Source organism: Rhamphochromis sp. 'chilingali' (genome assembly GCF_963969265.1).
Source record: "Rhamphochromis sp. 'chilingali' genome assembly, chromosome: 2".
NCBI lineage: Eukaryota > Metazoa > Chordata > Actinopteri > Cichliformes > Cichlidae > Rhamphochromis > Rhamphochromis sp. 'chilingali'.
The window spans coordinates 36,200,800-36,213,390 of record NC_137930.1 but is presented as its reverse complement, the minus strand read 5'-3'; the positions used below and the strand labels follow the sequence as shown (position 1 = coordinate 36,213,390).

General features: G+C 41.3%; 1 protein-coding gene across 3 annotated transcripts; it reads left to right on the top strand.

The window, feature by feature from the left end:
* Positions 1 to 718: 718 nt before the first annotated feature.
* On the top strand, positions 719 to 11,896 carry c6.2 (complement component 6, duplicate 2). 3 transcript variants are annotated; one of them, XM_080875522.1, is made up of 19 exons: positions 721 to 1,024; positions 1,102 to 1,226; positions 1,577 to 1,748; positions 2,120 to 2,276; positions 2,980 to 3,124; positions 3,203 to 3,344; positions 3,879 to 4,017; positions 5,530 to 5,727; positions 6,040 to 6,283; positions 6,953 to 7,075; positions 7,183 to 7,349; positions 7,436 to 7,661; positions 8,329 to 8,497; positions 8,673 to 8,784; positions 8,875 to 9,007; positions 9,248 to 9,442; positions 10,399 to 10,486; positions 10,682 to 10,926; positions 11,011 to 11,896. In XM_080875522.1, the coding sequence occupies exons 3-19, from the start codon at positions 1,603 to 1,605 to the stop codon at positions 11,187 to 11,189; spliced, it is 2,808 nt and encodes a 935-aa protein (XP_080731648.1). In that variant the 5' UTR covers positions 721 to 1,024; positions 1,102 to 1,226; positions 1,577 to 1,602; the 3' UTR covers positions 11,190 to 11,896. The 3 variants fall into 3 exon arrangements, with proteins under 3 accessions (XP_080731649.1, XP_080731648.1, XP_080731647.1); XM_080875523.1 differs by having other exon boundaries at positions 719 to 1,226; positions 1,530 to 1,748; XM_080875521.1 differs by having other exon boundaries at positions 721 to 1,226.
* The last annotated feature ends 695 nt before the right edge of the window (positions 11,897 to 12,591 follow it).

Below are 12,591 nucleotides of genomic sequence, written 5' to 3'. Positions count from 1 at the left end.
GTCTGGCACTGCGGGATTTGATTCCCTGCCGTTGTAGTGTGTTACTGATGGTGACCTTTGTTACTTTGGTCCCAGCTCTCTGCAGGTCATTCACCAGGTCCCCCCGTGTGGTTCTGGGATCTTTGCTCACCGTTCTCATGATCATTTTGACCCCACGGGATGAGATCTTGCGTGGAGCCCCAGATGGAGGGAGATTATCAGTGGTCTTGTATGTCTTCCATTTTCTGATGATTGCTCCCACAGTTGATTTTTTCACACCAAGCTGCTTGCCTATTGTAGATTCACTCTTCCCAGTCTGGTGCAGGTCTACAATACTTTTCCTGGTGTCCTTCGAAAGCTCTTTGGTCTTGGCCATGGCAGAGTTTGGAGTCTGACTGTTTGAGGCTGTGGACAGGTGTCTTTTATACAGATGATGAGTTCAAACAGGTGCCATTCATACAGGTAACGAGTGGGGGACAGAAAAGCTTCTTACAGAAGACGTTACAGGTCTGTGAGAGCCAGAGATTTTCCATGTTTGAGGTGACCAAATACTTATTTTCCACCCTGATTTACGAATAAATTCTTTACAAATCCCACCATGTGAATTCATGGATTTTTTTTTCACATTCTGTCTCTCACAGTTGAAGTGTACCTCTGGTGCACATTACTGACCTCTGTCATCATTTTAAGTGGGGGAACTTGCACAATCGGTGGCTGACTAAATACTTTTTTGCCCCACTGTATAAAGTTCTGTTGTTGCATTTTAGTTTCTCTTATAGTGTTGCACAAGAACTATGTTTGGTGCCAGATTGTGAAAACACTTGGACAACTAAAGAAAGTGTGGGAAGACAATAAGCGTACTCCCCCCTTCGCTATCTATATCTGTCGAGTGTCAAGCACTGAACATCTGGTTTATGTCTGAGCAGCTGGGAAACTCCAGAGCTTTTTACTTCCCGTAACAAGGAGGACTTTATGTGCACTGATTGTTGTGGGGTTTTGTTTTGTTTTTTGGTAGTTTAAAGTTTTTGGGCTCTGATTGGTCAAAGTAAGTCCAAATATCAAGCAGGTTTCCAAGAGAAATAACAGTGGGAGGTTTATGATTATTATTATTCCTGCTTTCAGGACCCTCAGAGTCACATTCAGCTCTGCCTGCAGTGCAGAGAGCATTTACTCCACTTACACTTAACGTTAACATTCAGCCAAACAGGTTAAGTACAGAATTACACTTGCTGAACAGGACATCACTGGTGAGTTTGATTTTTTTTCATGTTTTTAAAGAAATGCATTTTTTTTTTTTTTTTTAAAAGGGAAAATACATTTTGCTGAAAGCTTGCAATTCACCAGTTCACACCTGGTTGCTTTGTTCTTTTATTTCTTTATAGTTTTCACTTACTTTAGTCTTATGTTATATTCATATAATGTGTCCACTGTGTGTTAAATATGATAAAGCATGCATTTTCCTACAAGAAAAAAGCTTCTCGCTTGCATTAAAAAGGAATTTTGTCCAATTGCAAAACACCACTTATGATATTTACCTGAATGAATAAAAGGAGATTGGGGACTTTCAATAATGAGCTGGGAATTACATCATCTTCAGTGGAGGTGAAACCACTTTGAGTTCCCATGATGGCTCCCTCCAGCAGCTTGGCCCTGCTGCTGCTCCTCAGCTGCCTATCAACCGGTCTGGGCTGTTTCTGCGACCGATACTCCTGGAGCTCCTGGTCTGCCTGCTCCAGCACCTGCAACCATGGCACACAGAACAGAGCGAGGTGAGACACACACAGAGCACAGACGGTGAAACCAATATAGACACAAGCGATAGGTGAGAAAAGTGTATGATGCTGAGAAGAAACACAGGTGAGATGCAGCATAGATATCACAAACAGGTGGGACACTCTACAGAGTGCACATGTAATGCCTATTTAATCAAAACAGATAAAATGGCATGCAGAAGTGTCCTTTTTAGGATTTCTTTCAGAAGTTTTGCTTTTTCTTTTGTTTGCTGTTAAAGCCAAAGTAATTGTGCAACACTGTAAATCAAAAATGAATCCCTTTCCTCTCCCATTTTCAACTGCTGTAGAGAAATGCACATGATGCCAGCAGATGCTGCATGTAAAAGGATTTCATGCTTTTTTGACAGGCAGTTTCGGCATGATGAATATTTCTGGAAGAGCAGCTGCTTTCAGTTATGTCAGCAATACGACAGCAGAGCTTGCAACCAGCACGCCTGTCCAATCAACTGCCTGCTCACTGATTTTGGGCCGTGGTCCGACTGCTCACCCTGTGCCAAGAAACAGGCAAGGAACTCGCAGTCACGGTGTAAAACAGTGACTCTCATCTTAACTCTACATTTTCTCCACACATTTCTAAACGGCCACATTATTGTCCTTGGATTAAATGGACAAAAAAAATGAACGACCAAAATAAGACGGTGTTTTTGAAAGCTCTGAAAAATACAAATAAAGGGTTTTATCTTTAAGAAAAAGCCTTTCATCTAAGAAAATATTAGGTCTACATAAGATTGAGTAACATAGATGAACATTTTTACCAAATAATAAACATAAAAAGAGTTGAATATATATAAAATAGATTTGATCAGCATTTGGGTCATACTGAGGGCTTTAGGTAACCAAATAGTTGGTTACTGGCTAAAGGGTGACTCCATATAATATCAAATATAATATTTATCCATCTGTTACTGTTACAGTATGTAGAGCTATCACTGCTGCTACATCACTGCTTGTAATAATCATGATCATTGTCATAAAAATATACCTCTATTTGTAATGGCATACTAAGGAGGAGTAATGCTATATAAATGATGAAATGAGCACTTGCCAATGCCTTACTAAGACCTTGATATTGTTTAATAGTGTGATATTTTTATAAAGTGCTGATTTGAGATTGGAGGAACAAATTAGTTTATAATGGAGGAAACTTAAAATCTAATATAATATAACCAGAATGATCACCGGCCTCATTCTCATGTCACTGGCACAGTTTCGGACCCGGTCTGTCGAGAGGCCGGCTCAGTTCGGTGGATCCGACTGCAGCCCCGAGCTGACAGAGGAGAGGCAATGCTATCCATCCACAGAGTGCAGGATAGAGTCTGTCAACTGCAGGGACAACTTCAAGTGTGATAACGGTTAGTGGTATATTAACATAAATGATATCTACATAATTGCTTCACAGTAAAAGAAATAGCTTCACATTCTTCCTGCAGGGCGCTGCATTAACTCGACACTGACGTGCAACAGACAGAACGACTGCGGGGATAACTCCGATGAGAGGGACTGTGGCGAGTTCACTGTTGTGTGTCCTGTAGAGAAGAGAGTGGCTCCAGGGTCTGACCTGGTGGGGAACGGGTAAGCTAAAGGTCAAAAGGTCACAGCTGAGATCCTGACTCATGTCAGTCCTCTTGCATTCCTCCCTCCTGTGTTCATATATTATGTTCCTCCTCCTCAGTGGTCCAGTCATATTTCTACTTGTAAACAGATAATCACCGTTTTGTTTTGTTTGAGGCTGATATCAAGCTTTGAAAGCAATTCAAATAGGAAAACAAAGCATCTGACGACTTGAAATTTTTGGTTTGTGCATAAATATAGAAGCATAATATTTTAAAAATATCACAGATAAAAAAATCCTTGAAAATTAAATGTTTAAATCTTCACGATAATAGTGAATATCATCAAAACATTTATAAACACAAAACTCTGACATAAAAATGCAGAAAATGCTTTCAGTACTTTTTATTACACTTTATTCCAGTTTATTTATTCAGAAATTTCAATATAAGCCAATAATGACATCGGCCTGTGGATGTACTTTTAGACTTTAAAATGGACTTTTTTCTTACAAGCGAATGAGATTTGACTTTCCCCCGATTTGTGTTCGTGAAGGTTTGATGTTCTCGCCCAGGAACCGAGGGGAGCAGTGCTGGACAACATGTTCATGGGAGGAACCTGCGTCATTGAGAGGCCTCCAAGCACATTACTCTACCACCGAGTTCCTTACAACTTTAAAACTTTGAAGATCAAGGTAGGTCTTGGTATTGGAGTCTTGCATTCATATGGAGCTGTTGTCACTTCCAGGTAAATAATCAGCAGTGACAGTCTTTACAAAGTCATTTTACTTGTGTCACTAAAGTGGTTGCAATAGAGTCAAATCCTACCCAACTGGCACTTAATGCAAACCAGCAGCAGCCTGATCAAGCTAACACATGCACTGCCAGGTGCATCGAGCAGCCACCTTAAGACATTAACAGTATTTTCAATGTAATCTTTAAAAAGTGGAAAAGCTGAAGTGTTCCCAGCAACTTCCACACTTGTTAGCACCTAAGGAAGCTCACATTGAGTTGTACACAACACTGCTTGACATACGTTTATATAAACTGCTTGTGCAGCACAATGTCATGATGTGACGAACGACCATTGAGCAGCAAGGCTACAATCACTGCAGCAGACACACGAGTTAATGGAGCCTGTTCTTTTATTTTTATTGATCAAAGCTTGACTTTACTAAGCTTAACCCGGCAGTTCTGTGGAGCATTAGTGATGTATACCAGCAGCCCTGTCTAGGTAATTGGTAGCCCTTTATAACGTGCTGCTGATGAGCCACACTTTTCTCAAAACCTTCAGGGGTTTTTCCACATTCCAAAAAGGCAGATAAGCCACACAACCATTTGTGCACATTTATAATTAAAGCTTTCAAACAAAAGTATCCATAATAAGTACATTTGTGTTAAAACCGAATAACCCTAGAAATCCCAAATGACACCTAAAACCCCCAAGCAACTCTCCAACCAAACTTCCCACTTGAGCTCTACCAGAACCTTTAAATAGTGTTCAAACCCCCGGGGACACATTTGCTCAAACACATTGTAGAAGGCAAAAGAGAGAACAGGCGCGTGATCGCTACACCACAAATCCACTTACACTAAGATCTATATTCATAATAATTGCGCAAATGCATTACCCACACTTTTCTAAACTACATAATAATCAACTACATTTGTGACAAGTACTGTCTCTTTAACTTACAGTATCTGTCCACCGTACGCCAAGTAGCCACTCGAGTGCAGAATCACACAAATCATTAAAATGTTCAATAAATATATTTATAAGTATATATTTAAGATCTCTAATGTGTACGTATGTTTCTTGATGTGCGAATGGTTTCCTAAAGTGCAGAGTGCTAACTAAAATGCAAATTTCCCCGAAAAGGCATCTGCTAATCTCTAAAATAAAAATCTAAATTATTCTAGACAAATAACGAAACGCCTCTTTATTACATGTGGACATTAGAAATGATGTACAGTATTTTTTATTGGTACTTATTAAAAAGCACTTTTTGTTTAAACACTGTGTGAAACATTCAATCAAACCACTGCTGTGCTCAGCCCAACAAAACATAACAAAATGTGTTTTAAATGGAAAGGATGGTGCATTGAACGCCCTGCTATGTTACCCAAGAGTTGAACCGGTGCACCGCCTGTTTTATATGGCAGGGTTTGAAAAGTCCCAGGTAACAGATGTAGTTGTGGTTGTTTAGGTTGGAGAGCCAGAGGACTTCAACACTGAGCCTCAGCCGCTGCACGCCGAGTCCATCGATTTGAAGACCTCCCAAACGACGCCTGGCAGCAGCACGCAATCTCAAGGCTTGTTTTTCTTCCCGATCTTTTTCTTCAGTGCATCGTCTAAGTCGCACTCCGATTCTAAAAGTGAAGCTTTTGAAGCTTCAAAGAAGAAGGTGAGTCCAGAAAACTGTGGGATGCACTCACAAGTTTGACATGATGTAGTTTTGAGAAACCCAGATTCACATTATGCTTTCCCTCATTTTCTAATCATAGATGTAATGTTAGAAGGAGAAAGAAAAGAAAAGGAAAGAAAAGAAAAGACACGATGTTTACATTGTATAAAAAATGACCGCATTAGTAGGATCTGAAACACAGTCCCCACAAAGATAAATAGGTCAACATGTGTGCAGGAACACATATTTCTTTTTTATCTGTATTTTTCCCCTTATGATCTTCTTATTTATTTCTTGGATGTTCTTCTGTAGGACTCCAAGTTTATCAGAGTGAACCAAGTCCTTCCTGTGTCAACATTCAAGATTCGGGACCCGGGGGACCTCGTCCTGTCACAGCCCTTCTTACAGTTCCTCCACGCCCTTCCTCTCGACTACAACTACGCACTCTACAGGGAAATCTTTCAGCGCTTCGGGACACACTACTACAGCTCAGGGACATTGGGAGGCCACTATGATCTGCTGTACCAGTACAGCAGAGAGGAGCTCAAGAGTTCAGGTACAACAGCACAGCCTGGTGGAAAAAATGGAAAATGCAGCACTGGGCACATACAGTAAACTGAAAAATTAATTAAACACTAAAAACTGGAAAGAAAAAAAATGAAGGAAACACTCAAATACCACAGTACAACACAAAGTCAGTTAAGCTTCAGGGATATCAGATCTGTCCAATTAGAAAGCATAAAGCACTGTGAGGGCATTTCACCGGCTTCAGTGCAAATGAAATTAACAGCAAGTGCACTAGAGGAGCAACAATGAGACATGACATGTCACACAGCCAGAGTTTGACACAATGACTTCCACGTGGTTATTTGTGAATTTTTCTGACCAGTCTGTCAGAAACATCCTTCGGTGGCTCCTGTGCTCACAGCCCAGCACCGTGCCTCTTGACTGGCATTTGCCAGAGAACACCACAAATATTTTCGAGCAAGTCTAATTTTTTTTTGTACATCTGGTTAAACGAGGCTGAGTAACCATTCCTCCAGTTTTACCTCGCTTTCATCCTGACCTTTTTCTTTATATTCTCAACATATAGGGGAATGGGAGAAATACGCTTTGACCTGTTCACTCCTCAGAAACAACACGTTGTTGTCTACAACATAAAACACACAACAGCTTGTTTTGATTTCCTGCATTTCTGCATTTCTTGCTCTTTTTCTCTCTGTAGGTGTAACTGAGGAGAGCGCGATAGACTGCTTGGGCCGAGAGACCACCTGGACTATCATCCTCTACACAGAACACAGGCGTGAAAACCGATGCTCTAACAACCGGATGACTCAGAAATATGAAGGTAACAATAATACTATATTTCTGCCTCACTGCCTCAATAGAGAGCATTGATTTAGTTTCTACCGTGTTATCTTCTTCACTCTTTCCCTGCACATTTCTTTTGTCCAGGCTCATATGTTCAGGCATCGGAGAGGTCTTTCTCCATGGTGAAAGGAGGTCGAGCTAGAGAGGCAGCAGCTCTGGCCTGGGAGAGGCAGGGCGCCACTCCGGATAAAATATCCTTCAAGAACTGGGCAAAGTCTGTCCTCGAAAACCCTGCTGTCGTCGATTACAAGGTTAACTGTAGTATTCTTTCCTCAAGCATCACAGAAATAACCATCTACAAAAAATCTTGCACTTACATCTGAGTCGGCGTGTCCAGCTGCTTCCTCTCATAGATCTGGTTCATGGAATTCCTTGCGCTTCCACAAAGAGGAGGCACCTGAGGAAGGCCCTGCAGCAGTACATGCAGGAGTTTGATCCCTGCAAGTGCGCTCCCTGTCCCAACAACGCCAGGCCTGTTCTGTCCGGCACAGAGTGCAAGTGCGTTTGCCAGACTGGCACCTATGGAGCCAACTGTGAAATACGGGCTCCTGATTACACTTCAGGTATATCTGGTGCTCACCAGGTCTAGTTATAAAAACACTGTTGCTGTGTGATGTGGAAATACTTTGAATTTAAAGTGTCCTTAGTGAAATAGCATTGATATAACAGTGGGTTATTTCACAGTGTTCATTAAAGTGAAAGCCTGGGGGAAGGAACTGCCTCTGTGGCGGCTGGTCTTGATAAACAGTGCTCTGTAGCGTTTGCCTAAAGGCAGCAGTTTAAACAATTTGGGAAGATCTGCAGACTTGATTGTCCGTTGCAGTCTGGCTCTGTCCTGATGTATGGCGAAATGAAGCTTGTAGGCTAAAGCGCTTCGAGAGGTCAGTGAGACTAGAAAAGCACTGTTTGACCGGCAGTCCAACATGAAAAGATCCTGATCAGTGACGGAGCTGAAAATGAGGATTTTTTGTTGTTTCTGGTTTTTATTTGTAGACCGAGTTCTGCTAGTCAGTCACATTATTTTTATTTGATTAAATCTAGAATATCTATTCTAATATGCCCCTCATTTTCTTAGGATCAACTTCTTATTTTGAACTTTGAATAATACTTCAGGAACTGCTAGCGAGTCTCAAAACCTTGAAGCAAACACAGTTAAGATGAAACACAGATTCTAATCAGGTTTTACTAACATTCACACTGGAAACATTATCTGCTTTGCTACATCCACAGAGGCGGTGGATGGTTTGTGGAGCTGCTGGGGGTCGTGGAGCAGCTGTGGAGCCTCCATGAAGAGACATCGGACGAGGCGGTGCAATAACCCCGCCCCTCTCAAAGGAGGACAGCCCTGCAGTGGCCCAGACAGACAGGAGGAGGCCTGTCACATCTCCATCTTCACAAAGTACTGTTTTTATTTTATATTTCAGTATAAGGAAAAGTTCTGTCAACCTTATATCTTCGCTGCTTTTACCCTGACACATGGACATGAGGATACACTGCTGCTCCTGTACAACAGCTGATTGTTTATTTTGACTATTCAGAATTACTGGACGATCTGATTTGTGTCTCTCGTTCAGACAGGAGACCTGTGACAATGATGACGACTTCACGATAGGCTGGAGGGACGAGCTGCCACCTGGTGTGCAGGGATGTCTGCGGCCAAAGAGCCCTGAGAACAGCTTCCTCCGCGTAAAACCAGACACACAAGCTGAAATGCGTCAGATTATGACATGTGCTTTATATAGACGCTCATATCTGCATTACATTATTTTGTGACAGAAAGCGAAGCAGTATTATACCTTTGGTGAGGACGAGGAGTTTGAGTGTGTCACTGGGTTTGATCTCGACGGTTTTCAGTACATCAACTGCCTTCCTGATGGAAGCTGGAGTCAAATAAGTGGGAGATGCATCAGTAAGTCTGTTTTCCCATTAAACCAGTCCACAGTTATCTTAGTGGTTTGCTACAATAGTCCTTAACGCACAAAAAAAAGACAAACTGCTTAAGGATTGTGTGTGTGAATGTGTGTGTGAATGGATGTGTAAAGCGCTTTGGGGTAATTAGGGACTAGTACAGCGCTATACAAATACAGGCCATTTATCATTTACCAAAGATTAGCTGCGCCTGACGTCTATGTGATCCTGTAACCTTTAGGGAAGATTTGCCTTCCCCCTGACATCCCTGATGACACAAGTCTGTCTCCCAGCAAAGACGAGTACAGAGTGGGTGAAGTGGTGCGTTTGAACTGCAATGAGGCGGGACTGCAGCCGCTGCCGCGAGGTTTCTACAAGTGTGGTGACAGTCTCACCTGGGAGCCCCCAATACCTGCTGAACTGCGCTGCACTAATGGTACACTACACTGCTGGAGAAAACGGGGACCCTACTGGTCAAATTCTGATTTCTGACCTGCACTTTTCATTCATGTGTATTATTCATTAGATAAACCTCTGATTGGTTGGAGATACTCACCAGTCAGTGAGAGCAGGTGGTGATGGTTTTAATGAATAAAATGACATACACAGTTCTGAAGCTTTAGCTATTTGACAAGATTTCATTAAAAAACAAAACAAGTTCCAGTAAGCGGCCTTTAAAAGTAAAAAATCGTATCTGATTTGAAGTTTGGCAGAGGTTCCATTCAAGATCAGCTGCTCAGTTTTGTGCACCCACAGTGAAAAACCTCCTTTGCAGTTTTTACATTTTCCAAAGCCACCCAGTCAGATAGATTGGAAACTTTGGCAGGACATTCCCAAATGGTCAGAAGATTGAGCCAAAAACTGATTTTCGGTATTTGTCAAAATCTGATTGTCAAACATATCTCTCATGAATTATATCAAGACATTTTGAGCCAGAAAGAACATGCCAAACACAAGGTAGAAGTTGTAATGAGTTTTTGGCAAAGTGAATTTTATTTAGCTATCCTTTATTTATCGATGTATGGAGGCTCGTTGAAAACATTGAAGGAATTCCAGGCAATTATCTACAAACCGCCGCAGCGCTGGTGGACATCTGGTCGTTTCCCAGAGGAGAACCGTGAACAACAAATTGGCTAAATTTAAAGATTTTGGATTTTTGTGGACCTGTTCTCAAAACTTTTTATCTCAGATTTCAAATGAGAACCACATGTGTAAATGAGCAGTTTTGTTAAAAATTTGGCATATTTACATCAAAATTTTTACACCTTGATCTTTTTTGTTTTTACTTCTGAGTAGTTTAATCTGCTATAAATGATCATATCCATTAACCTGCTGACATAGTTTCTGTGGACAATACTTAGTTTATGCTGTTTCTGTATGTGCTGTGTGTAGAGGAACCATTTGTTCCTGATGTTCAGTGTGGTCCAGGACAGGTACTGCGAAACTCTCGCTGTGTCTGTGTCCCACGGGAGAGCTGCCTGTAAGTATTTACGAATGAACTGGTCACATTTGAATGGATTTTTCCATATAATGTATGCACTTTTACTTTTACAACAATCCTCTTTGAATGTTTGAAATGTGATTGACAGCCCTGTGTGTGTGTGTGTGTGTGTGTGTGTGTGTGTGTGTGTGTGTGTGTGTGTGTGTGTGTGTGTGTGTGTGTGTGTGTGTGTAGTTCACAGCCGGAGAATCTCTGCATCCTGAACATAGACCTCGGCGTCACAGTGTCAATGTCGCTCTGCTCCTTCCAAGCTGGTCGTTGCCACGGTGACCCGCTGTTCTTCGTCAGCAAAGCTGCGTGCGACGCGGGCACTTTGGACAAATTGGAGTGGGCCATGTTTAGGGCCAACATGTCCTCTAAGAGCTCTGTTCAGGAGCCTTGTGAACTTGACACTTGCTATGAGTGGGAGATCTGCTCTGGTGAGTTTCACCTCACAAGACCTTTAGCCTAACAGTATGAAGCACAAATAACTGACCTAATGTTAACTCACGTCTGTCCCGCAGTGTTTAAGAAATGTGAGTGCAGAGCTGCTCGGGAGTGCCCCAGAGTGAAACAGCACACGTTCTGCATAAAGCTGACCCGGCTCCAGAGGACTCGCAGCATGGACCTTTGCTCTATGGCCGCGCTTAAATGCTCAAAGTACGAGTTTGAAATTCTCAATGAAGGCCAATGTGAGTCGTGATGACGCTTTTAAAGCTTTTCTGCTGCATTATACTCAGCAGCACCTAACACTGAATGTTGTGTTTAAAACTGCATTCAGCACATATAGTTTTAGACCTCGTTGAGCACCACAAACATCAATTTAAAGACATAATAAACAACAACATGGTGTGAACTTTGACATAAAAAAATGATTTTCAAAAAAGAAAGAAATATTACACAGTTACAACTTTTATATCTGGTAAAAGTAAAAAATGAAACTCCATTTCCAGGAAATGTTTATGAGGTTAAGAGGTGCTTTTAAGACTTGCATCATCATAACTTCCTGGTTGAAAAATATCTGCTTCTTCAGTTTACACATTGAGTGAACATGCCTGTGAGCACAAAATTTGGGGGAAAGTTAACAACCTCTCCCAAAGGGGAGCAATAGACTAGGCTGAATTGCAGGTTAGAGTGAAAAACCACGGCGAGCTTCGCTGAGCTCACCTTTACTTTGTTCTGAGTCGCTGTAATGGCCTCTGAGTTGCATGCCTCTCATTAGCCTATGAATATCAATAGCCTCACTTTAGTGATACTCTATAATGAATGAAGCAGTTTAAAAAAATCTGACTTATGTGTGAAGGAGGAAGAAAGCAGCAGCAGTCTGTCAGTCAAATCTAATTCCAGGTATTTTTATCCTTGCTAAATGTGCTTCACGTGCAAAAATAAAAACATAAAATTGTAACTTTGTTTTCATTTTCTCCTGCACTACTTTCTCATCCCTTGCCTTTTTTACACTGCAAATTAATGTGACTATATCAAATGGCAGCAACTCCATGCACTTAGGCAGTTTGACATGCTGAGGTATCAGAATAACTCTCAAAATCAGTAAAGATGCCGAATTAAGTGACATGCAAGGATTTATAGAGAATAATAAAAAAAAATAGAAAATAGTTAAATAAATTTAAAAAATGACTTGATGATGTCAGAGATCAGAGGAGAATGGCCAGACTATTTTGAACTGAGAGGTAGTAACAATAACTCAAATAACTGTTCACTGCAACAAATGTATGCACAAGACGATGTCTGCATGCACAACATGTCCAGCCTTGAATGAGCAGCAGAAGACCACACCAGGTACCACTCCTGTCAGGTAAGAACAGGAAACTGAGGCTACAGTTCCACCAAAATTAGACAATAAAAGAAAAAACACAGCCTGATCTTATGAGTCTTGATTTCTGCTGAGACATTTGGATGGCTGGGTCAGAATTATGTGTAATGGCTCCACCAACAGCAAAAATAAGTCCTTAGATTGTATGATACAGTAACAAAAACGTTTTATTAACTTTCCGTATGTAACTAAAACAAGCAATTAGATTAAAACATTTGTGTGTACAGTGGGGCAAAAAAGTATTTAGTCAGCCACCGATTGTGCAAGTTCCCCC

What these genes read in the sequence shown, in the direction of transcription:
- c6.2 (XM_080875523.1), top strand. Translation starts at nt 1,603, where the DNA reads ATGATGGCTCCCTCCAGCAGCTTGGCCCTGCTGCTGCTCCTCAGCTGC. An exon ending in TTAAAACTTTGAAGATCAAG is followed by an intron (nt 4,018 to 5,529) that starts GTAGGTCTTGGT and finishes GTGGTTGTTTAG; the next exon opens with GTTGGAGAGCCAGAGGACTT. An exon ending in TTGAAGCTTCAAAGAAGAAG is followed by an intron (nt 5,728 to 6,039) that starts GTGAGTCCAGAA and finishes GTTCTTCTGTAG; the next exon opens with GACTCCAAGTTTATCAGAGT.